Source organism: Alosa alosa, chromosome 6 (assembly GCF_017589495.1).
Source record: "Alosa alosa isolate M-15738 ecotype Scorff River chromosome 6, AALO_Geno_1.1, whole genome shotgun sequence".
NCBI lineage: Eukaryota > Metazoa > Chordata > Actinopteri > Clupeiformes > Clupeidae > Alosa > Alosa alosa.
This window is the reverse complement of record NC_063194.1, coordinates 27288826-27315886: the sequence shown is the minus strand read 5'-3', so window position 1 is coordinate 27315886 and position 27061 is coordinate 27288826. Positions and strand designations below refer to the sequence as shown.

Here is a 27061-nt window from a genome sequence, read left to right as displayed (position 1 = left end):
CTGTACTTCCCTCGCGGAAACTCAGGCGAGCAAGTGCTCCACCAGCCATCATGACCACATTCTACCGAGGCACCATTGAGAGCATCCTCTCCAGCTGTATCGCTGTGTGGGGCGGAAGCTGCACTGAATACAACAGGAAAGCCCTGCAGCGCATAGTGAACACAGCTGGAAGGATCATTGGTGCTTCACTCCCCTCCCTGAAGGACATTTACACCACCCACCTCACCCAAGAAGGCGACCAAAATTGTGAGTGATGCAAGTCACCCCGCTCACAATCTGTTTGATCTACTGCCCTCTGGGAAGAGGTACAGAAGCCTGCGCCCCCCACTACCAGACTCACCAACAGCTTCATACACCAAGCTGTAAGGATGCTGAACTCTCTCCCTCCTCTCCCCCTCCACCCTCAGCTACATAACATCCTGGACATTGGACCCACAATGGCCAGCCTGCACTCTCCACTTGCACACTTGAACACTTGCACACTTGTACACTTTACAACTTGGTGTTGTTGTCCTGAAAACACAACACTTCTGCTGCTCTTACATAACTTGCACCACTATGCCACTTTCTTTATTACTCAGGTCAAACAGAACTACCCAAGCCTCTTATTGGCCTGACTTTGCACTAGTTTTTTATTGACTGTCTATGCACAATTTCAACAAAATTTTGCTGCTCTTATTTTTTCATTATTATATGTGCCCTCTTATTTACTTATTTACTTACTTTTTTGTTTACTTGAATGTTATGTTTGTCTGTGGACTTAAAATTGGTAAAATATGTCTTGTCTTCACCGTGGGATAGTGAGAAACGTAATTTCGATCTCTTTGTATGTCTGGAACATGTGAAGAAATTGACAATAAAGCTGACTTTGACTTTGACTTTGACTTTGATTGGCTCAATGTATTCACATGTCGACGTTTTGCTGAGGAAGGGGTGGGGTATGTGTAGACAACGGCCATATTGGCGTGACAAACTAGCCCCATGTATTTCTATGGAGTATTTTTTGAGTGCTGTGTCTCCTCATTAGAAAGTCTCTGGCTCAGTTCACTACAATACGTTTTTTGTCCACTGGTGGTTGTTTTGGCAATGTTTCGAGTTTGCCGATGAAAACGGCCTACAGTGTGTGGGGATCTACACAAACAGGCACACATAGCTGCATCACATCCACACAACACCTAGGATCACATGATGTCTTGAAGTCACATGACTAATTAGGAAGTGATAAGTGTTTGCTGGCTGCAAGTCAGATTCTCTTTGTGTTGGTGCTGGACACTATTGTGCGAGTTGGGCTCCCTTTTCATGCAGGTACTGTTGGTCATGGTAGAGCATGTTTAATCACTGCCATTTGAATTTTAATACTTATTTATTTCATTTTATCAGGGTAATTTCTAGAAGGTTGTGTCTACTCTTCACGGAGGACACCGGCTTCTGCATGGAGTTTTAACATTTGTGATCACCTCATTGTGACCTGAGCTGCTGGGCTGCATTGGTAAATTTCTTAATATGCACATTTTTCATTGAATGTTTTATACCTGCATTGGAACATGTCTTAAACTACTTTCTCTGTCCGTAGCAACGGAACATTCACCTTTTTGCCCTCATGTGTCAATGAGCTGTGGACAGTTGAGCATATTGAAAAGTAGGCCTATATTTTCTAGCTATGTTTGAGTGGACTATGCTATGTTGTTTAATGAGGCTGGCAACTAACATGCTTGTTCTCTCCTAAAAGGGACCAGGCCAGCCACTGTTTTCCTGTAACTTGTATGCATTTCTTTATTGTGTTTGTTTGGTTGGTTATCTGACTTTGCCTCTGGGCCTACTACCCATGTGCCCCGTTCATAGTAGCATTGTACATTAACAAGTGGTGCTATTGATGCTGGTGGTTCTCCTCTCTAACTATGTCCTCTGCTTAGGCTATCCCTGTACAAGGCCGGATCCACACTGATGCTTTGCCCCTTCTTGCCAAGGGACCACATTGGGAGACACTGTCTTGGTGTGTACTAGTCTATAACTACAACACGGTGTGATATTTTGTAGTGGTATCTGAAGATCTTGAGTGTGTAGTGCTTGCTGTGTTGCATGCTTCGTCTGGTGTTGGGTTGCTGTCTTTCTGTCTCACCAGGGTCCGCCTGAGCAGGGGTTTTGCATTGGCTGATCCGACCTTCCTAGACTGAGGAAAATCCACCAGTTTATAGCAGTATTTTAAGATTAAGAATTTTTCTACTTTTGTACTAAATTGTAATAAATTTGAAATACATTTACATATCTGCCTCTTGTCCACTGTCCCTTTGCGGGGAACATATAGAATTAGCTACACTACATTCAGGGAAAGATCTGTGGGTCCTCCTGCCCATCATCAGGGGGTGGCGTAGTCAGACTGTAAAGAAGGTATACCGCTTGACGGGTGTACCTGCAAATAATGTAAGATAGGCTTATGCTGACTGCATCAGTGCTCAAGTTATTCTAAAAGGATATCTATTAATTGTTAATAGGCCTAACTTCTATTCAAGTCATATTTCTGTAACAATTATTTCTATTTCTTATTCACTCGTTCAAATGTTCATACAAAGACTGCAGAGTTCACACAGTTCTCACCAGGTGAGTGAAAGTTAGAATGGTGGTCATTTCAGATGTTTTTTTCCAGCACTTCATAAAACTCATTTTGAGAACTTTAAATTATTTGTAGGATATTGTTTGTTCACAACTTGAGCTGTGTATGCAAAGACAGAGTTCAGAGTTCACAAATTTTGAATAAAATATAGGCTACTTAAAAAGTATTTTTATTAGTATTTAATTTGAGCTATTCCCATGAATTACATTTTATATTGATCTGGCATGATGGCAATATAAAATAAACACCGCTAACAATGGTATTAGTTTGCGAGCCTACATTAAATGTAATGGATTAATATTCAACTAAGGTAGACTGCTGTTCACAGCACTAAGCTATTTACAGTTACTGACATACAGAGTCTCTGGCCCTCTCTCACAACCAGGCATAGTGAGCTGGCCCTCTGAAGAAAAAGTTTGGGGACCACTGCCATAGAGTATCCCACCATCATGGTTCTTATATTGCCAGATTCCAGACAATCCCACCTACACAGATATGAATATATATTTCTACTGGCATTCTTTCTAGTGACAATGCAAAAAATATGAAGGGGATCATGATGCAAATATATAGGGTGACATAAGACACCCTATATATCATACCATAAGCCAAACCGAAGTATCCCGAGGTCTTTATGTGGTCGGATAGAGAGTCCAGAATTAATTTCATCAAGCCAGTACCTTTCCGGAAATGTTGCTGCTGCAGCTGGCATCTTTAGGGGAAAGTCCGTAGGAGTCGATTGCATCACGTCGTTGCACGACATCACGTCACGTGACATTTCAAAATTCCAACCTGTTAGTAAGCTAGGGTTTGCTGTTGCATACAACTTCATTTCAATTTCGAAAGAAATACTGGACTATGTTTTTTTTTTAAACGGCGACGAAATTGTGAATTTCCAGAGCGTGTTACGCCACACTCGGCAATCGACTCCTACAGACTTTCCCCTTTACCTCTCCATAAAACCTGATGAATTAACCCTGTTAATTAACCCAAGCCTGCCAAACTTGACACATGTATAAGAGATATAAAGACATGGATGACGAATAATTTCCTGCTTTTGAACTCAGATAAAACAGAAGTCAAGGTTTTAGGTTCTAAAAATATGAGGGATATCCTATCCTATCCTATTCACAGGCTACATATAGTGATCTTCCACTGACCTCATCCACAAGTGTTAAAAACCTAGGAGTTATAATTGACCAGGACCTAGCACTAAATAATCACATAAAACAGATCACCAAAACGTCATTTTACCATTTAAGGAACATTTCAAAGATAAGGAAGTCCAGATGCCGAGAAATGAATCCATGCTTTTGTCACCTCAAGGATAAACTATTGCAATGCTATAACACTGGCTGTAAGAATACCTCTAAAGAGCTTACAGCTTATACAAAATGCAGCTGCTCACACACACAAAAAATATGAACATATTTTCCCCATCCTAGCATCTCTACACTGGCTACCTGTTAAAGGTCAGTGACTTCAAAATATTACTTGTATCTCTTGGTTGGTTGCCTGCATTGAAAGAGGACACCTCATGAAGACGCTCTTTTGTCTGCTTCTGACAGAAGAAGCACTTATCTATGCTGGCAGCAGCTGCTGCTGAACAAGTGTACAAAGTCCCTCTAGATGGACTTGATGCAGTTTGAGGTGTTGCTGCAGGTTCAGAAGATGGTCTACCACGTCTTTTCTGAAGACACTGAGTCCTGCCTGCTTCACATGATTTCTAGTAGTGAATGTTAGCATGCTGCAGATGCTCACTGTTCCAGGTGGATTTGTAGCAGTTCCTGTGCCAAACTGCTTTGTTCTGTTGTAAAATAACTGCACTGTAACATTGTAATCGTTGGCTGATCTGTGATCACCAATCTCCATACTCTCTCATGGGCAAAAACAAGAAATTTGGAATATGTCTCTAGTGATGGGTCATTCACCAGTCCACACATATCTGCCATTGGATACATAGCCCAAAATCTGTTTCTTTTAGAATATGTGTGCCATCACCTGACTAACAGAAAGACACACCTCAGAATATAACCTAACTAGACTCTGCCACCATGAACTATGAAAATGTGCTTGCTCAAATGTAGAAGGCTAGAAGGTCACTATATCACCAACCATGAAGAACAGAGCACTATGTGCTTCAGGTTATTAGATATTCTAAATTGTATAACTGCCAGCTAAACAGCCAACTGTCACTGCTAGTGTCTCTTTCTCCTTCTCTCTCTTACACACACACACACACACACACACACACACACACACACCTGTCAGTTTGTCTATCTGATCCTTTCACCCTTTCTTTTTTTCACACTTAACATAGGCTACTGTAGGCCTTACAGACTTCAGCTGATAGCTATGTAAAAGTATTAAACTTGATTTAACAGAGATCTCTGCACTTTGTGCTCTGAATGGGTGTAGACAAGAACTGGCAGAGAAGGCTAGGCCTACACTCAAGCACAATAATAAGCATGAATTGATATTGAAGTATTATTTTTTTAAGCGGACAATTTCGAGAATTTTAGGCACAATTTCTTGTTAAAGAGATCAATTATCAGCCTAAAAATGTTTTATAATGTTGTATTGTTTATATGGTCCACTTTTGCACACTACCTTGTAGAATATATTTGCTACATATTATGTGTGAGGTTTATGGACAAAACACCAAATTTGACCTTTTCTGAATTTGACCTTTGATTTGGGTCCTTCAAAACCTTCAAAAAAATGGAGACATGTTTTTTTCTACTCTTAAGAACCCCTAGAACAAAGATATAATACTCTCCAAAAATTAACATGCGTATCCCACAAGCCCCCAAATTAGACACATAGGCCCTCCTACTAGATGTACTCACGGTGAGTTCGGGAGAATGACTCTCCACACTCCAGTTCAGAAGGTGGCGGTAATGCATCTTATGCTGTTTGCCAACCGCCTAAAACCATCAACAAGAGGAAGAAGCTGGTGATGTTTGAATTTACCAATCACGACAACGCATTTTAGTCATTTAAACTGAGCGGCGAAGCGAGGAAGATATCATAGTGGCGCCAGCTCGTAAACGGCTTTCAAACCATCCTAAGATTTAATAGTTCCGTTTCACTACACATCTAGGTGAGTAAACCGTTAAGGGACGTGAAACGTGTCCTAGAATGTACTTATGTATTTAGTTGGATTTTGTTTGTTAGCAGTAAGAGTGCTAATGCCTAACACTAACTTTAACGTTAAGTAACGAATATGGACGTTAGAACGTCTATCGATATTTTATTACCCAAATGTCTGAACTAATCAAATTACACGTAGCTTCTAAGCAACGGTGATGCTGTATCTCTTGTCTTTTCCTTGTGATACTAACGTTACTATGTTGTTTGTAACACTAGCTTTGGCAACACTGTACCAAACAGTCATGCTAATAAAGCCCATTTGAATTAAAAAAAAAATGACAATTTGCTATAACGTTATGCGTATCTTACAACCCACTGGATAGCAACGTTAATCGTAGACGTTAACGTTAGAAAACTGCAACTATGTGAATAGCACATTCATGCAGCCTTCTTATTTTTTTTGTCTGTTGCGGAACTCTTGACTGCTAAAGAGTAACGTTTGTATTTTATTGCTTAGAGCACCTTTAATCTTGCAAATTCTCCTATAGCCCGAACTTTGAGGAGCCATGGCCCAGTTTGGTTTCGAGAACGACATTCACAACGTTCTGAAGCTCGATATGCCTATTGCAAATGCCCCAATGGCCAGGTGGCAAAGGAAGGCATCTACGTCGACATCCAAACCTCCAGGTGCTCTTTCACCCGGAAATCGGTCAGTCAGCACATCCAAAACTCCCAGCAAAACGCCAGGTATTCTGAAGAAGGAAGTACTTTATGAATGTGGTTGAATGAAATGAATGAAAATGGTTTCTGTTGTCCTCTTCACGTATCCATTTATTTTTTCCTTACTTAGGTAAAAATGGGAAAACTCAGTCTACACCTTCAAAAGTAGGCGGTGACCGCTACATTCCCACTAGAAACAACAAACAGATGGATGTGGCCAGCTTTTTGCTGTCAAAGGAGAATGATTCAACTGAAGCAAACTCGTCAATGGTATAGTCACCATCTCTTCTGCAATTATTTTTTTTAATTAGAGAATGCTTTCGATGTCTCTCTTCTAATCACAAATATCTGCCTTGGACAGCAAAACCAAAAGGCCTGGTCGATGACGCTTAATGGATATGACGTTGAGGAGGCAAAGATCTTGCACTTAAGTGGAAAACCACTCAATGCACCTGAAGGTACATCTCTTAGTGTGTGTGTAAAAACAGCATGGCAAATGGTTTTGCCCTTTTTGTAAATAACTATTGTGTTTTGACATTTTCATGCACAAATTATTCTATTGGTTAGTGCGTTTTATTCAGTGGGGGCTGCACCGGGGCTGCACTGTATTTCTGCCGATATTTGATACAGCAATATTTTCATTCTGGCCCGTTGCCAATGCCGATACAATACGTACATGTGTTTACACCTTTTCAAATTTCCTTTAAGGGTGTTTGTTACCTGTACTATAAATTACTCTTATTTTAATGGCAGATAGATATACACACATTTTCCTTTAATTCTACCCAAAATGCATATTTAAAGAAAGCTCAACATTCACTCATAATAAATACATCTTCGACTTGGTGTAGATGTAAAATACACAAATAAAAGTAGGCCTATTTGAACAAATCTGTACAATGCTTCCTCTGAAACCCGAACAGTTTGTGGATATCGATATGTCTGCCAGGAATATCTGCAGAAATGTTGATCTCTGCAGATGCCGATGATTCAATTCTTAAGCTGATTCTCATGTCACACCATTAATATTTTTTAACAAAAACAATGCACATGCCGCAACTATTGACACCCCTTTGTTTTAATACTTTGTAAAGCCTCCCTTTCCCTTAGTCCTCAGCTATAACAAAGATGGAGAATTAAATGCAGGGGTCTGCTCACATCAGTAGGCATTTCAGTTTAGTCATCCATCCATCCATCCCTGTAGCATTTAGTAAACCTGAGCCATTTCCATTTGTAATTTAATGGCAGGGAGAGCGGTTTCCTGGCATGTCTTCTGAATATTTTTTTTTGGAAAGGAGGTTCATTGTGCTTGTAACATTCTAACTTCATTAACAGTGGTGATGTAGCAGAACTTCTACCATGGTAGTATAACTGTTATGCTATGTTGTACAACTTCTATCATGTTTCTGCACATTTAAGCAATATCATTAGTGGGACACCTGGTGTTGGTAAAGGATATCGGTGTATAGGTGTTTTGGCCATATATACAAAACCCAAGATAATTACAGCCTTGATATCCTTTGCCTTCACCACTTTCACTTAATTTTATATTGTTTGTATGTATAGTGTGTATATTAGTTAATACTGTATATTAGTTAATACAACAGAACATTACCAACTAATTTAGTTTTAATGAACAAAATCTTTTGTTTATTGCGATTTTTGTTCATTCATCCTCCATCCATAAAATAGTTTTGATCTTAGCTTTGGCATTTCACATTGCCGAGCAACGTAACACCACTCTAGTCAAGTTCAGCAAGAGGCAATATGTGGTTGTGCACAGAGTAATTTGTATAGTCTACTTGTCTACATCTCGTTAAATTGAACATTCACCTACTCTTAATTTACTCATTTTCTCACTCAAATGTGACACGAGATCGCTGCTCTCGCTTCGTTTGATCTAACTGTTACTGCAGTTTAATATAGAATAATCAAATGGGGATATTATAATAATGGGGATAATATTCAAAGTCTGTCTTGAACCTGTAATTTGACAACCATATTAGGGGTGTGTACAGGTAATTTTCAGGGAAGTTGTAGGTCCACTTTTCCCCCTCCATACCTATTCCCTTGTGTTTCAAAAGGTTAGATTCTTCTACTCTTCTTTGCCAGGGCTGCCAATTGGCTGCCTATACATTGAACTCAAATGTATGGTACACTGTTTTGGCATGTCTTAAACAAAAGCATTTCCTCACCTCAGGTTATCAGAATAATCTGAAAGTCCTCTACAGTCAAGTGCCAACACCCGCCTCGGTCAAGAAATCCAGATACATCTCGACTGTGCCAGAGCGTATTCTTGATGCCCCGGATATCAGAAATGATTTCTGTATGTTGATCAGTGTTAAATATAATTGAGTCTTTTTCATTAGATGTTTTTATATGACTTAAAATAACTTATGACTCAAATTGTAGATCTACATCTGATGGACTGGGGTTCCCGGAACATATTGGCTGTGGCCCTGAGTAATACAGTGTATTTATGGGACTCTGCCACTGGTCAAATCGTTCTTTTGATGAGAATGGAGCCAGATGACTACGTCAGTTCAGTATCATGGAGCAAAGATGGGACTTTTCTGGCCATAGGCACCAGTGATTGTAAAGTGCAGGTCTGTTTTTTTTTTTGTTTTTTTTCCCTTACCAAAGAATTGAGTTCCTGGCTGTCATTAGTCTGTCCAGTTAGGACCACCTTTAAATGTAAATGTCTACTTAATTTCATTGTAGTTGTGGGATGTGGAACACCAGAAACGACTACGCAGCATGGCCAGTCACACGGCCAGAGTCGGCAGTCTCTCATGGAATGACCACATCCTTTCAAGGTACAGTCATCTCTCAAATAACCACTCGCTGGGAATGGGGATCGTTAGGATTTTATCGATACCAATCCTACTTATCGATATCGGTTCTTATCTACTTCTCTCCAGAAAAAAAAAAAAGGAGGACGCCCCCCTAATACATTTGTATTTTCTGCTACAAAGTTATTGAGGGGGTATGCATGTATGTGTGCATGCTTGCTTGCTTTCAGGGTTCCCACTCTTAAGTCTATGACCTTTTGGGGAATTAATAAATGGGTATTGAACAAACAAAGTAGGGCTAACGACAACCACTCAAGCAAGAAGCAATGTAAAAAGCTAATAAAACAATCAATACCAATGCTGCGTGAAATATAGCAAGTAATAGAAATTTAGTTGTTTTTTTTTTTTTTTTTTTTGTCAGGGAAAGTGTCATGGAATTTTACATTTGACTTGGAGTGGGAACCCTGACATTAACTCGTATGTAGAATCACTGCCACTCTGTGGCTTTGTTTCAAAGTCTTTGCTTTACTTTGTTTTATTGAACTAAATGCTTCTTATTTTGTAGTGGAGCCAGGTCTGGTCACATTCATCATCATGATGTCCGTGTAGCAGAACATCATATCTGTACCTTAAGTGGCCACAGCCAGGAGGTTTGTGGGCTGAAGTGGTCCCCAGACGGAAGGTTTCTAGCCAGTGGAGGCAATGACAACATGGTGTTTGTCTGGCCAGGTGTACAGGAGGGTAGTGTCAATATGCAAAATCCTGTCCATAGCTTCAGTGAACACCAAGGAGCTGTTAAGGTAAAAATGTCATGTTGCTGTATTATTTTGATTAGGTAGATCGGTGATTGTTAGTCTTTTCTTTTCCACAATGCATTCATAGCAGATCTTTCTCTTTTCTTTTTTCCCCTTCCGATCTAGGCATTGGCATGGTGTCCATGGCAAACGAATATCCTTGCATCCGGTGGGGGTACCAGTGACCGACACATACGCATTTGGAATGTCAGCAGTGGAGTTTGCATGAGTTCACTGGACACACGCTCTCAGGTAGTAAAGTGTAACAACTTTGAAGGAATAATTGTTTAATTGTCACTGCAAACTATTTTTCAGGTGAAGGCCCTCGATTTACTGTGGCGTGGGTAGGACTGTTTTTAGTGGCAGGCTAACACATAGTGATGACTTGCGCTAGCTTAGCACCTGTGAACTCTGCCACTAGATGGACTGGAGGATATGTGTTGAAAACGGTCTCCACTGATAAATATGACACTTGCTAACTTGGAAATGAGGTCCTAGTGAGTAAGAATGCGGTAAAGTAGAATGTGGGCGATTTTCCCATAGATCTGTTAATCGGTCATTGAGTACTGTAGGTACGAAAAAACGGCGACGGGGGGGCAGGCAGGCAATCGTTTCTGCCTAGCTGGAGTTGCTGCAGCCAACAGCTAAAGATGCCAGGCTGCTACAGTTACACTCTGGGGGTATGTTGATGAGCCCTCATGTTCATGCCCCCAGAGTGTAGCACTGTAGGTGCCTGATGACCTTGAGAGAAACCGATCTACCGTAAGACTTCAAATAATAGCCGAGTCCCAAACTGAGGCCTGTCCCTTTTAAACGCCTGGTGCGGATACAGGTTTGTGTTAAAGGCCGGGTTTTAAATGGAGGCCTGGTGTGTTTTTTTTTTTTTTTTTTTTTTTTTTTTTTTTTTTTTTTTTTTTTTTTTAAGTTTCGGGTTGTATTTAATCTTCTTAAACCCGTCATCATCTGTTTAAAGCCCAATTCACACCAAAGATTCGCAATGAGACGAAACCGCTGCAGAAAGAAGTTCCACCTTCCCCCAACATTCTAAATCATTGTATGGAGCATAATAATGTTATACACCATTTGAAATCTTTGACTCTTGGGAATCCAAAAATGACTTCATGTACAATCTGTATAGTACTTTACATTCTAACTTTCATTTGAGACCAGGATTATGCTTCTACACAAAGGGGTTCATGTGCAGTAAGCATTTTGGATGACCAAAAGTCCTATGGGGAGTTTCCATAGGCATATTTTACAAAACACATGAGCAGGGATCTAAAGCAGGGATTTTCAACCGCTGGTCTGTGGCCCCCTGCCTTTTTTCCATCATTAACTTTTCCAAACCATTTCCAGAATTGTTGCGCATTGGTGTGAATATTGAACTTATTGAAAATATCTAAAATACTATAGAGGAAATGAGATTCAAACTGACACAGGATATGTTAGCTTTGAAGGCCTACGTAACAGTCTATCCTGTGCTTTGCTAATGATGTGTTTTGCGTACCCAACGTCACACACGCTCATTCATATAGTAGGCTACAGTCTGCGCGATATAGACCAGCTAAGACGGAGTTCACGTTATGTTTTCGTTGAAAAGAAGCTAAATAGTTTTGTGAAATTTGGAGAGGAGTGGAGCTGTTAACTAACGTTTCTAACTAAGGTGAAGTTAGCTAGTTAGTACCAGCATGGATCGCTATTTTAGTAGCCTAAGGAAAGTAACAGATGTCAGGACGGATGGACAGGATTCTTCTGCATGCTCTTCAGACAAAGCTACAACTTCGGAGGAAACATGGTGGAAACGAGAAAGAAAATAGTGACGATTAAATGTTAGATATGGATTTAAAGTAACGATTGACAAAACTGGAGAGGAGGCATCACTGTTTCGTATGTTCAACGTTGAGGCCATGAAACCGCCGAAACTTGCGTCATATGGAGACACACATTAGTTTCTTGAGTAACCTATACAGATTTTCCGTGTCGCAGACAGCCGCTCATGAGCGAGTGCTGTGAGGTTTGTTTTACCCTTTCCAACTATACCTCTGTGAGCGTTTTTTCCACACTGGCATATCTAAATTTAAGGGCAAGGCTGGAACATAGACACACACACACAATAGTGGTCCGTTGATTACTGGCACAGAACCAGTTGAAAAACCCCTGGTCTAAAGCACTCATATTTTCATTCTATATTGATCTACTTTTGCACACAGCTTCACAAGACCTGGTGCTATGGCTCAGTTGTGTTTCTAAGTGATATCAAGTGACCTAGAAGGCTGAAATGTGGTCAGTTCAGAGATGCTTGTAATCCGGCAGAAAGAAAAGAAACTATACTCTAGCCTCTGTAACTCTGTGTCAGTACATCAGTTATTTTGACTGTTTCCTATGAAAACTACAGGTTCTCAGCTTTCTACAGAGGTCAAACATTTGATGGTAGGCCCCAGAAGAGGTGGGAACAATGCCCTCGTAAATGGGCACAGTGCAATTTCAGGCAAAAACTTGTATTGGAATTCATGTGGTTAAGCCAGTATGGTGCAGACTACGCACGCTAACGTTATGATTAGATGGCATTTAAAGACTGCGGTGGGGAAAAGCTAGAGTTCCAAATTGTATAACTTTTTTCAAAATGAACTATGCCTATATGTCTGACTCAATCATTCAGTTCATCCCTTTTGTTTCAAATTTGCGGATAGGCGATGGTAAGCTTGTTTTTATGCTGGCAACAAAACAAAAGGGTTCGCAAACGTTATTCTTAATTCTAAATGCATACCATCATGGCGATAAAGAGATAGAAGTAGGTTATGATTTAAAATGTAAGCTGACTGTTAAAACTAAAATACGGGAGATTATATGGTTCATGCGCTCATGCGGTTTCATTCGTTCCAAAAAAGAGGGAGAATGAAACATTATGCACGTTCTACTTTTGCTTAAATAATTCCTGAACGGTTTTGGTCAGGGCTGATAATGCAACTGTTTTTGACAGAGGACAGATATAGACTAGGTTGCTAGTGACCAAATATGAGCTTTCAGTGTAATACTCTCTTTGTAAATTATGTTAGATTAAAACGTGTTTCATCTTTTCTGGCTATTCCCGCTATTTGCATCTTCTCACTCGATGAATATCTCAACACTAAATGATTGATGTCCCGTAATTGTCATCGGATAGCCTAGTCAGGGTAGACATTCAGTGTGTTTGAAGTGATTAATTCCATAATATTTTCCATCTTTGCAGAGGAAAAGTTTTGTGTAAAGGAAATTATATAGACGCCTGTCTCTAATACTAGCCGGTGCAGTTTGGGAAAATAAAATCCTGGGCTATTATTTGGAGTTTTACGGTATATGAAAAAGGAGAATTCCTGCTTTTTTTTTTTAAGTCCAAAGTTTACATGTTTATTTTGAGTGTTCGTGTGTTTATTGTAGTGTTTGAGTACAATGCTATTGAAGTCTGTCGACAACAGTTAAGGCGGGTGGCGCTTGTCTAGCTAAGCAGTGTGTGTTCTGTTTGCCAAATGGATTCTGTTATGAAATATCTCTTTATCTATTTGATCTATCTTAATCATGGAAAAAAATGTTGTGGACCAAAATAATTGTCATACTTTTTGTTAATGAATAACACTAGTTACCATTTGTACTTCTTCAAATGATAACTGATATGTAGTAATTTACAAAATAACTAGTGGCTTTAAGGAAAACTGCAAACCGTCTATTTGTATGTAACCAAAAAATACAGTGGGTACCACTTGGAATTGTCTGGCTTCACGTGTGATTCTCACCTGACCTCACACGTCTTTCACCAGTGAAGCTGCAATGATCCAAACAACCACCAGGTGTCACTTGTGAGCAGGGTTAGGAACGTCGGCTTTTGCTGCTTTGAGTTATGCGTGCCAGTATGCTACAGTATGGACCACATATTTGGCCTACCCAACGTTTTTTCAATTGTTTCCATACTATTACCCCCTGATGAGCTGATGGCTGCTAGGCCTACACTACGTCTCCTGCAACAGTCAGCACTTACCAGTTAGTTCAATCAACCCTGTGTTGGGTAACCTAGAGTTGTGCGCGTTCACAGCGAACTTATAAAGGCATCATCTACTGAGAGTCGAAACCATGAGTGAAACCGGCGAAACGAGAGGCGGAGTAGCAAGTTCTCCTCAAGGCTTACGAGGAGGAGAGAACTGTAATAACAAAAGAGCAATACTTGAGCGTCTGCCAAGGAACAAGACCTTGCTTGGCAGAGAAAAGCCTAACTGACCGTGAAAATGCGTACGCTTAGGATGGCCTATTTAATGTCAAAAGCACAAGTAAATAATTCAGTGGACATTACTTATTGTATTGACTGCTTTGAATGATGCGTTCTTAAACTAGCCTACCTTGTCACAGATTGAGTGGGCCATAGACTCCTTGAGAATCCCAAAATGTAATGTTCTATTTGAACGCATGTTCTGCAGCTGTGGGCCAAGTTAAACCTTTGCGCTCCAGCATCGGAAGGGTGATTAATGTCAGAAGGCATGGGTAGCCCATCATCTAACCTCCAGTAGCATACCCATCAAGTTCTCCTGTAATTGCACATATAACATTAAGTTACAGCCTACACATTAATTAGTCTGTAGTGGATCTGATAATATTCTAGTAAGGTGTAGGCCTGCCCTAACGCACCCTGTGGAAATATGTCGCTCAAATTAGATTCCCGGTACATCATTCCTGGCATCGTGTAGGCCTACTGGGCCCTGCCTTTTCGCCTCCATGTTTATAAAGATGTGAAGCATCATCACATCATCTGTCAATTATTAAAATAAAAATGTGTTTTAAACACCAACACCATTAAGAGAGCATACAAAAATAGAAGTGGCCTATGACCCATCCATTCGACCTTAAGGACATTCTGAAAAAGCCGAAGCCTGTTAATTGAAGCTCACCAGCTAAGACAGCCTATCGTTGGTGCACATTTTAAAAAACTGTGATGCTGACCTGCCAGTTGGTGAAACTACACTTTAATGATCCTCGTGGGTTTGTGTCCAGGAAAACGAATGAAGCTGCACCTGCTTTAGCGCAAGGCAAACTTTACGCACCGAGCGACAGCTTGCCGATATGCTCTGCGTCTCCAACACTACAAAAACTCCCAGTCGGAGAGCGTGTGTAGCCTATTAAACTATTTTATCCCAAATGCCATCAGCATTCTTAACCAAACTTAGTGACAACACGCATACCCGGCTGAGCTGTTATGTAGTCTATATTAACTATATAACTTATTTATTAATTTTCTATATTTTTCCTTTTTTGTAGTGTACTTGTTTTAAATATATCTTCAATGTGTCTGAGATGTTTGTCCATCTGTCTGGTGAGCCAAAGACAAATGTCCACTATGGTGTAGGCTAGCTAGCCTACATTAAAGTTTTATTTTATTCTATTCTAATCCACCATGCGTAATGTAGGGATGGAGAATGCTTTTCAAGTAGGCTAGCCTATTTAGGATTCAGCTGAAAAACTAGCGCTCTTAAGCTTATTTGGAAAAGAATGGATAGGCTATCATGTGACGTCGTGGTCTTATCGCCCTCTCACGGTGAATTGCACGGATGAATATTACATGATTTTGTGCTTCTTTGTCAATCGGACCTTCGTCAAAATGAAACGCCATTGTGTGACAAGTGTAGTAATAGCGGCCTGGTTGAACATGCACTGAAATAACCGAACAAAACCTACCCCTACCAGGTTAAGTTCAGAGCCTATGTTACCATAGTTAACTCACATAGCCTGATCATATTTGAGCATTCTGGAACTGAAATCCCAGGTTTACCGCTAACTCTAGGTTAACATACCCAGTTAAGCCAGTAAACCTGCTTTCTGGAATACCCCCCAGTTGTCTATAGGGGAGGATGCACCGAGATCCATCCCCTACAGTGTTATTCTCCCCATCCTGTAGCTTTTTTCTTTTCATGTGCCTTCAATTGACTACCCACTTTTTACATACAGATATCATCATTGCTGTTTGTACCAAACTACAAGGAGCTGGTATCTTCACATGGCTTTGCTCATGAAAACATCAGTATATGGAAGTATCCCTCTCTTACCAAGGTGGCAGAGCTTGAAGGTAGGAGAGCTGGTGAAACTACTCCTATTACAACAAAGTTCACTGATGTTGCTTTGTGTGAGTGTTATAATTTAATAACTAATGTTACTTATTTAAATGTTTATTTATTTTACTCTTATAGGCCATGACGGCAGAGTTTTGAACATGGCCCTCAGTCCTGATGGCTCCACAGTTGCAAGTGTGGCTGCTGATGAAACAGTCAGAATGTGGAACTGCTTTGAAAAAGATCCAGTCAAAAAGACTACAAAACCCACTAGCAGCATTGTCCATCAACCTATCCGTTAAATCAGCCTGTGTTTTTATATATACATATACTACGGTGAAAAATGTTTTGTACAAAGAACTTTTTTTAAAGCCTCAATAAAGGATGTCACCGATTGGTGAAGTGGTTTTACAAGGGAGATTCCAAAGGGCTCCAGACTAACTATTTGCATTGGTTGCACTGGTGCGCCTAACTTTTTATGTAGGTGCACCAGCACAAGTTTGTGGTGCCCAAATTTTCAGGCTACCTAGGCTAAAAAGGTCACCTTTTTATCACTCTCCATATACATTCTGTGTCTGAGCTTTTGTCAGAGCATGGACCAGGAATGATCGTTTTGATTTGGATTTTTGATCAATATTACTGATTCTTGACACAATCAGTAATATTGAATAGTGTGTAATTATTCACATCAGTGGCAATCTGCTCGACCCTCCACACACACGGAAAATTATCGGTTGTCATGTTTCTTCCATATTTTTGAATTCATAAACTTTATATATTTTGTTAATTTATAGTATTTTGATCTGCATAAATACTAATGGCTAAAGATATTTAGTCATTTGAATACTTAATATTGTTTTTAAACTATTACACTTGTCTTGTCTAATGCCATTACAGTGGTGGTGGGTAGGTCTAATTGAGTGCCTGTTACTTTAAGAAGAACAAAAAGTAATTAGCTTTCATTCTCTTGGTTTTAGGCTAGCGGAAAATAGTCGCACATAGTCCAAGGCCATATGGATGCAATTTATTATGTTTGTCATTAGGTAAAATAAATGTTAAAAAAAACAATAAAAAAACTAAAATCTTTTTAGGACCTTAGAAGAGAATTGTCTTGCAATGTAATTTTTTTATGATTTTGGTGAGCACTACATTAATGATAGACATGACACGTGTGTTAACAGACGTAACTCTAAAGATGTAAAAGTTTGCCCATCAGTTGTGTAGCTTATTTTGGAAATGTTATTAAACCTAAAACAGTAGACCTAAATTAACTAAATTCCATAGCCTAGGTAGGTTAGCAACTCGAACTTGAGAGGTCCAAATCAACTTAAAGGGGTGGTTCAGGATTTTGGACATAGGACCTCATTTCCAAGTAAGCAAGTGTGATATTTATCAGTGGAGACCGTTTTCAACAAGTTTCATCCAGTCCTTCTAATTGCAGAGTTCGCAGGTGCTAGGCTAGCGCAAGTCAACGGCACACAGCTGCAGGTTAAAAGCTGTGTGTGTCTGAGGAGAAAAGACACATAGCTACAGGAAGCATGGACTGTCATTCTTAAAGGGGAACTTGGCAACTATTTCAACGTAATAAACCCGTTTAGAAATCATTTGGATGGTTAAATGACCTGTTCCGGTGAAAATGGTGACTTTCCCCCGCAAACCCTAGCGCCCTCAGGCTTAAAAACCAACCTTGCAACATTGAGACTACCGTCCCGGAAAGAGAAGTGAGAAACAAGAAACTAGTTTTAAATCGTGTTTCTTACCTTGTAACATCCACATAGTTCTGCCAAACCTATGCTAACCGTTCGCTAGCTTGTAAACAAATCCATGTGCTTTATCGTTACCTTTTCCCACAGTTTGAAATAGCATAATGCACAATTTCTCCAGCAGAGGGGGAAATCCTGCCAAGTTTCCCTTTAAGTATAAATTCGACAGTAATAAAACTAGGTATTGTGACGTTTCTAATTTCAGGGATAGTTTTGTAGTATTGGTGCACCGTGCAACACTAGTCAAAGGACAACTAACACAGTCTGTGGAGAGACAGCAGATGTGAGGAAAGTCTAGGCGCTCACCCTTATGACGTTAGGTGCACCAGTGCGACCCAGGAAGAAGTTTATAGTCGCACCCTTAAAAATTGGTCACTCTAGAGCCCTGTTCTGGTTAATAACATTAAATAATATGGTAATATTAAGTCTTAATTTTGTTGCTTTAAAATTATTGTAGTGTATGCCAGCATTTTGGTGGTCACAAGTTTCTTTTAGTTACACCTTCCATTTTTTTGAGTATTCATGAACATGCCTCCAGGACTGTACAGTGCAACATATTTTTCATACATAATACAAAAAGTCAGTCTGTGCAATGGATGATTTACCAATGTAGCACTGGTGCGATACAATCAGGGGGTCAAGAGCGTGCAGATTAGCTTCGGCATGTTAGCATACGCCATTTTCAAATATGGCGCTGCATGGAGCATTTGGAACCAGTGTCACTCCACGATGTGAGTCACGCATGCTCAGATTGATAGGTTTTACGGCATAACGGCAAGGGATCCGACTGAAATCCATAAAATAATTCACTTTTCTGTTTCAAAAACGTTTTAGCTATCTAAGATTGTTTGATTGCTAACGTTAGCAAACGCCATTCAAGTGACAGCCTTTGTTGTGCTTGATTGCTTACTTACTTGCCAGCAGTGAACAAACTTCGTTATGTAGGTCAATTTGTATTGATATTACAGAAGTCTCTCGCTACCAGTCTACTTCAGCCTCTAATCTAGAACTAACATTAGAGATCATGCAGTGAAAATGTGATGCCTTACGCTAAATAATACATTACTGCTGTGTAGGCTAATGTCATTATTCTGTGGCTAACGGCACTGGTAGTCGCAAAGTAGCAAAGTGACGCATGCGCGACTCACATCGGGGAGTGACACCAGCTCCATGCACGAAAATCCGTGTTGGGCACGAGCTCTCATGCGCGTACATGTTGGTGGGCGGGTACCTATCCGGTGGCTACAGCCAAACATTATTCAGTGCGTATTTCTTGAGGAGCCTATGAGAAGACGTGCATATTGTGGTTGTTTATCCATCATATGACAAATAAAGAAAATTGTATTGATCTTGTTTCGTTGTTGTTTGTTCCGAACAAACATAGCCTAAACATGATTAAAGACAATAAATTACACAACAGCGGCATAAAGACCTTGTCTCGTTACACCATGGGTCTCAAACACGTTGCTCTCAACCTATAGCCGCCCCCTTTATAGCTTGCCAGAGGCTGAAGCACTAGGCTACTACATTTAAACATTGCCGCGAGGCTTTCCAGCCTACAAATTTAATAAAAAGTAAACCATGCATAATAAAAAAAAAAACTAAATTTAGGCTACTTCGCTATGCAATAAGGTTTCCATTAGAGCACAGCGCACGTTCAATGAATGAAGGAAAGGCCTCGTCTCGCAATAAACAGCTGGAAATTCCAACACTTTTTCAACTACACGAAACTTTACAGTGATCATCAAATACCCTCTAGATCTAAATGCCCATCAGTCTCAACATTTAACTATATAATAAAAGTCAAAAAGTAAATTCATACCAAAACCGAAAATCGTCTGCGTTTGATAGCTTGGTATGCCGCTCCAAACAAAACGCATGTCTCAATAACGTAGAAAAGGTCTGCCTCAAATAAGCCTACCTCAAATAAATACCTGTGCTTTGCGCAGCCTAAGTAAATAGCAGACGCCGGACATAATTTAGGATTTACGGAAAGTATGCAATCAGTCGATGTTGGACGCCTGGCGATGCTCTGGCCGTCTACTGTGCCTCTGACACGCTGCCTCATTTGGATGGTAACTCCACAGGTGAGCTTAAGATTGATGTCGTGGATGCGCAATAAACTGTTTTTTGCTGAGTCCGCGAGACAACATTCTCTTTAACGGTTACTTCACCATCTGCGGTGTACAACTCAAAGTAAAGACACCACATTTTAGACGAAGTTGGGGGCGTAATTGTCGCTCAGGCTGACCGTTCTGTCGCGTTATCTTCAATACTATCTTCAATAATATTGAATATCTTCAATATTATTTTCAAAACAGGGTGGCTATTGAGGGCTCTGGCTCCAGTCATTATTGTGGCTACTGGCTATTATTGGCTTGATTTGGTCATGGGCCAACGCTAGAATATGTTTAGAGCACCCGCTATGAGATGGCAAACAATAAAATAAAAAACAAACCAAAGACTGTAAAAATGCGCTACACTTGGCACTAAAAACCGAATAGTTTATTTATAGTTCGACTACGGATTTTTCACGTCATGTTCGAATGGATATTTGCATTTTGCAGCAGGACAGCAGGCAGACCGCTCTTAGTTAGAGCCGCTGTTATCCAATGAAATTAAGTTGCGCTTCAGGGCGACTTCACTTGGACTCCATGCGCGTTCCCGACCAACTTTTTCTTCTTCTTGTTATGAGGCAAGGACTTTATGTGCATTATCGCCACCCTCTTACTGGAGGACGACTCTCTTTTTACAGAATATCCAATAAAAATCGACGTTGGTCCATGCGTCATTTCCAGCTTTGTAACTTGGCGCATGGTCAGAGCCGACTGGCGCTGGATCCGAACACCAGTGTTCAAGATGGCGTTGACTATGAATTGGCCGGATTTACTAGCCTAGCCTCCACCATTCATTTGTATGGAGGGCGGGACTTAGTCACTCTCCAGTTATATATAATACCTCCATGGATACAATACAATTCATGCATGTGAGACTGACAGAGGCTACACCAATTAGCTTCCACTGTGATCAGTGCAACTGGCTACACCAGATGTGATAGCGGCGCATAGGCCTACATTTGACAAAAAATATACCAGTCTTTTACTATTTTGCACGTTGTGAACTGAGGGCTTCAGTAATGTGCCCAGTGTAGCCTCCTTGTGAAATGCTTGTTTGTTTGAAGTGCATGTGTAGGCTATACTTCTGTGGGCAGTAAATCGATGCAGGCTACTTTGATTTCAACGTGGTAGTTGTAGTCGACGCAAGTAAAAAAATGCATGTCTACTTGTTTGTAGGCCTAGTATCCTCAACTCCAAATCAAACACCTTGCAAATTTTCTTTTCGAATCGAGCAAGACATGGGCTATGTTTAGCCTAAAGCGAATAAAAAATGCTGGGTTATTTTTTTCAACCCAAACACTGGGTTGAGGCTGTTTGGTTTTTGTTATTTTGTTTGGTTTTTGGTTGTTTTTACTCATATTGGGTCATTTCTGTAACCCAGCTTGCTGGGTTGATAGTTTAGGGCTGTGCTCCCTCCTGTCCCCCACCTGACGTGGAGAGTAGCCTACACTACCCAGCACCAAGGTGACTTCAACACAGCTGCATAGTTATTTGAAGGTCGAGGGAAAAAAATAGGCAGGCATATTCTTTCAACCGTCCAGTCTGTCAACATGCAAAGGAAATCAGGTGATTTCGGAAGGTATGTATCTGCATTTATTTATTTATTTTTATCCAGACGGATTTTAAAAGTCCACCCAGAGACATACCCGTCATGATATCAAGGAATATTCTGCCTGCCAATTTCGTTCAGCTTCAAGCAGATTAACAGGTGTCATTCATTCCAGCTAATATCAGCTACTGTTAATGTTAAATCTACACAAAGACAGACTCATAAAAACAGAAACAAAACGAACTTTTACAACAAACAACAGCTGGTAGGTAACGTTAGTACCAGACTTGGTAACTTTATGCTAATTATGCATGAAAATGCACTGTACTGTTCTTCCTAGGCTTCTTCTACTACTAACGCATTTAATGCAGCTTCAACCGTTTAACGTAGAAACTTCATTCAAACTATGTTACGTCTACTTAGGACATGAGTGCTATGTACGTTTCATCTTTGTAACTTTTATACTTTTTAAACTATTAATTAAAAACTACTCAAAATTTCCCCATAGACTTAACATTGGGCTGATGACATCCCAATAGAGCCGTTAAGCAATTAGAATCCTAGGTCAGGTGGCCAGGCCACCTGGAGCAACTGCCAGTCTCAGGCTTTAAGCATACAATAAGCTTGTTTGAGTTTGACTGAATCTGACTTTGTCTGGCTCTCTACGTAAACGTGATCTTCAGAGGCTAGCCGGGAGGAGCTATAACAGAGGGCAGCTCATCCCGGAGAGACAGGCTACAGTCTGCCTGACGTGACTCGCGGGAGACGGAACGGGATCGCAAAATTTTGTTTGCAATAAACACAGCAGAACTTTCATTCTTACTCATTAAAATGAGCTTGATGACTGACGAAATAAATTATTATGATGTAGTTTAAATAAACCACTGTTGTCATACAGTTAACAGGCCTGCATTGTACATAAATTCAAAATCAAGTGTTTTCCCTATATGTGTGTCTATTTAGCCAACAGCAGAAAATAACAGAATATGCTAACGTTTTCAGTAGGCTAGCCTACCATTGTTGCAGAAAAATCACATATAAGAAGGTATCCCTTCGATTTCTGTTAATTTTCGCATATTCCAACCAAGGGCGTAGGTTTGGTCTCAGCTTTGGTGGGGACACATCCCCAACTCCTGTTGTCACAATACCAACATTAGTGTTTCAATACCAATACTAAGTGAAGAATCTCAATTTCGATACTTTTGCGATTTTTTAAAACTTGATTTGGTTTGTGTGATTTGTGAGATCATTCACATCAGTGGCAATCATAGAATTTGATTGACCCTCCACACACACACACACACACACACACACAAACACAGACATACATAGAAAGTGATGGTTGTCATCAGTGTTGGGCAAGTTACTTCAAAATCGTATTATGTATTACTCATTACTGTACTTTCAAAGTAATTTGTTACATTATAATATGTATCTGAATTGTAAGGCATTACACTACTATTGTATTACTTTTGAGTTACTTTCACCAAAATATCTAGAAATATGAATTTGGAATTCTAAATGCAGTTTATTATGCTCAATGCAGCTCATTGCACTTCTAATGGAGGGTGATGTGGTATAACATAATGACTGAGCTAGGCTTAAGGCTAACAACAGTAGAATGCAATAGGCACAGTGATGGCTCATGATGCAATAAAAGGAACAATCATAGCCAGAATTTTGTTAAAAGCAGACCAAAGGTCAAAGTCTGGTCAATTGTGATAGAAATGCTGTAACTTAGGCTTAGGCCTACTCATTAAAATTAACAGAGAGCCCACTACCTGTATATTGCAACCCATGTCAAGATTTCTGAAACATGTAATATGTATTTCAAATACAAAATAGTATTTTGTAATTTTTATTTTATTGGGTTGAAGGAAATGGCTCTGTATTTTGTATCAAAATACTTTATTGGTGTGTATTTTTGTATTTTAAAAATACTGCAAAATACTATGTGAAAAACACTAAAAAAAAGTAGATACTACTTGATGAATAATTGGTAATTAGGCAACAATGGTTAATGTTTATCGCAATCAGCTAATGTGAGAACAGCTGTGTTCAACGACATTCACAGCTTGATGGCCTTTTGCTGAAGCATCAGCTCTGGTCTGAAGTATAAGTATAAATACTCTTTTGATCCCATGAGGGAAATTTGGTCTCTGCATTTATCCCAATCTGTGAATTAGTGAAACACACTCAGCACACTACACAGTGAACACACAGTGAGGTACCCACTAATCACGGCGCAGTGAGCTGCCTGCAACAACAGCGGCGCTCAGGGAGCAGTGAGGGGTTAGGTGCCTTGCTCAAGGGCACTTCAGCCGTGCCTACTAATCGGGGTTTGAACCGGCAACCCTCCGGTCACAAGTCCGAAGCGCTAACCAGTAGGCCACGGCTGCCCTGAAGCACTGGTGTGAAGTCGTACGCAAGTAAAGATGAGCAAGGTTACCTGTGCAAGTTCACATAAGGACATCGACAAAGGCAACAATGTCCTTTTGTATCCAAGCTAATTAACAGAAAAAATGTCAGATATCTCAATGAACCACAATGACATCAATAGATGGTAAGGTGTTGAGTGTGTTTGAATTCCCTTCCTTGTAGCATCCTTTTCTGCATTGCACAGTGGGGAGAAGTTCACCTTGTTTAATTAAATAACAATTATATTTCCTTATTAGCTGCATGCTTGAGGTTGGAGATATTAAGGCAAGTCAAGTTTCTCACATACTAGAAGTTCAAGATATACAGCCTTAAGGTTTTTTTTATTCAGTTCTACACTGGACTTGAATTACGAAATTCGGCACAGATACACAATTATGATTTTGGCCTATTGATTATAAATTAGTGTTAATTTTGTCACCTATTTTTAATTTAGTCTTAGTCTTAGTCTTGTGACGAAATGTCCTTTTTAGTCTTTGTCATATTTAGTCATTCAAATATCATTTTTGTTAGTCAAGTTTTAGTCGACTAAAAGTCTCGTCATTTTAGTCTAGTTTTAGTCAAAAGGAAACTAAAGGTATCTTAGTCTTAGTCAGTTTTAGTCAACACATTTTAGTCTTTTTTTTATAACAAATTATTTCTGATTACCATGAGTCAAATAGTGTTTCACACATCTCAATTTTCCAACAATATTGTGTGTCCACAGGGCTACTCTGTTATAATTACTCATTCTGATTTTTTGTCAGTCAGTATGTTTACATACACAGGTAAGTCGAGCTACAGTTATAGCGCGGCTGGGATTTGACCATAGACAGTAAAAGATTTGACTGGACCACTGTCATATTCGTAGACCAGTGTTTCTCAAAGTGTGGTCCGGGGATCACAAGTGGTCCGCAAGCAGACGTGGTAAAATATAATATAGATGAGTTGTTTGCAATATAACTTGTATGTAAATCCAAACAGTTCTGCAACACTGACTATGTAAGATATGCCAGTTTAAATCATACAGTATGAATCCTCTGACACAATAAGCAAAGTGCAAAGACAATAAGCAAGGTGGTTCAGTAAGTAGGCCTATTGTGTAGACTAATTATAGGCTACTGTTGAAGTAGGTCTAATCTTTTTTTTTTTTAGCTAGGGTTAGTTAAGTGGTCCTGAAACTGAAAAAGTTTGAGAAACACTGTCGTAGGCCGAACTATTAATGTTTTACTCCGCCTCGCTAGATGGCGATATCATAATCACAACATTTCCCCAAACAGACTCTCCATCTTGCTAGCGAACTTTCCATATTAGCTTACTTGCTAGCAAACTTTGCATCATCAGTCTAACTAGATGAATAGTTGACATTACATGCTGAACATTTTCGTATGGACATTCTGGGGGATGTTAATTTGTATGAGAGAAGCTTCAACTTCTGGGTATGTAGCATTGTGGCATAAAGCTTAGGTTGCTAACTCTGGCAGAAATCTCCAGTGTTCGTGTTCCATGTAGTTTCGTGTTGCAGCCACAGGGTTGCAGCAGCAGCACGTAGACTAGCCTACAGGAAAGCTGTTGCGTATGAACTCATTCGGAATATTTTGAAAACGTAACAGCTAGATATTCAACATGAAGGGAGATTTTATCTTAGTTTTTATTTCATGCAAAACATTTTAGTCTCGTCTTTTTTCGTCAACAATAATGCATCTTAAGATAGTCTTAGTCAGTGTTTCAGGACATTACTGCCGTCTCGTCATCGTCTCGTCTTTGACGAACATATTTCCTCTCGTCTCCTCTGACGAAATTAACACTAATTATAATGTGGTTAATTGTAAGTATAAGTATATTTTAATCTCTGCATTTAAGAAAATATAATCTCTGCATTTATCCCAATCCGTGAATTAGTGAAACACTCAGCACACAGTGAGGTGAAGCACACACTAATCCCGGTGCAGTGAGCTGCCTGAAACAACAGCAGCGCTCGGGTAGCAATGAGGGGTCGGGGTTCGAATCGGCAACCCTTCGGTTACAAGTCCAAAGCGCTAACCAGTAGGCCATGGCTGCCGAATTGAAAGCTCTGTCAGTCAAATTCAATATCAAAATGTTTTACTTTGGCCTTTTATGGGGTATGTATTGGCAGACAGCCCTGGTAACTTACCGTTGTTGTTGACGCACCTGCTCGCTTGACTGCCACTGCAAAGTAGCCTGTGCATTGGCATTCTCCATGCGTGTAGCCCAAGTGTCAGATAACCCTGATGTTTCTTGTATTGTCGCGGCTGGCTGTCGGAATGATCAGCAGTACAAATAAGTTCGCTAAAATATTGGTGGGGACAATTTTGTCATCTTAAAATTTTGATTAGGACTAGTCCTTAGCGTCCCACCCTAAATCTACGCCCATGATTCCAACATAACGCAGCATGAGACACCCGTCAAAATCGTCAAGAGGAGATTCCTCCCAAATGGCCCTATCACGTCTTTGAAATTACGTCATGAGGGCGTGTTTCAGATCGTGGAAGGCAACTGCAAGTTCTGTCTGCAGGCTAAGACTCCCGCGATATTTTAAGGTCATGTGACATGGTGTCACGGTGGTAAGTCCCTCCCCGGCTGACAGAAGTCGGACAGGATTTCTAACCAGTAAGCATTTTGTCCATCCCAGTATGCATTGTGTTGAACCCAGCATGCATCACATCAAGTCAGATCTGCATAAAGACGAACAAGCCTATTATCATTGTCTTAAGACTACACATCCTGTTCAACTGCTTCCTCTGCCAAAAACTGTTTCAAAATAAAAGTCCTCACTACAATAATTTACTGTTAAACAATTTAACCCTTTAAACTACTAAACTTTTTAACTGTTTAGCCATTGTAACTGTTACTTGTCATCAACTAGGACCTACCCACTGTAGCTAGTTAGCATAGTTAGCATTGTTAACAAAACTGCTGGAAAACATTAGCTAACTTAGCTAAGTAACATGGTTAGCATTGTTAGCAAAACTATTAGAAAACATTAGCTAAGTAACATGTTTAGCATTGTTAGCATAGTTAAAATTGTTAGCATAACTGCTAGCAAACATTAGAGCCATTCCAACGTTCAGTTATCATCTACCTATACACAGCTATTCAACTATTTGAATATCAACAT

General features: G+C 40.0%; 1 protein-coding gene across 1 annotated transcript; it reads left to right on the top strand.

The window, feature by feature from the left end:
- Nucleotides 1–5565: 5565 nt before the first annotated feature.
- On the top strand, nt 5566–16496 carry cdc20 (cell division cycle 20 homolog). Its single transcript, XM_048245793.1, has 11 exons — nt 5566–5714; nt 6253–6451; nt 6555–6694; nt 6786–6882; nt 8625–8750; nt 8837–9030; nt 9146–9240; nt 9782–10016; nt 10137–10262; nt 15978–16095; nt 16217–16496. Exons 2-11 carry the CDS (start codon nt 6271–6273, stop codon nt 16378–16380), a joined length of 1476 nt encoding a protein of 491 aa, XP_048101750.1. The 5' UTR covers nt 5566–5714; nt 6253–6270; the 3' UTR covers nt 16381–16496.
- Nucleotides 16497–27061: the final 10565 nt, after the last annotated feature.

What these genes read in the sequence shown, in the direction of transcription:
- cdc20 (XM_048245793.1), top strand. Translation starts at nt 6,271, where the DNA reads ATGGCCCAGTTTGGTTTCGAGAACGACATTCACAACGTTCTGAAGCTC. An exon ending in GGATATCAGAAATGATTTCT is followed by an intron (nt 8,751 to 8,836) that starts GTATGTTGATCA and finishes CTCAAATTGTAG; the next exon opens with ATCTACATCTGATGGACTGG. An exon ending in CAAGGTGGCAGAGCTTGAAG is followed by an intron (nt 16,096 to 16,216) that starts GTAGGAGAGCTG and finishes TTACTCTTATAG; the next exon opens with GCCATGACGGCAGAGTTTTG.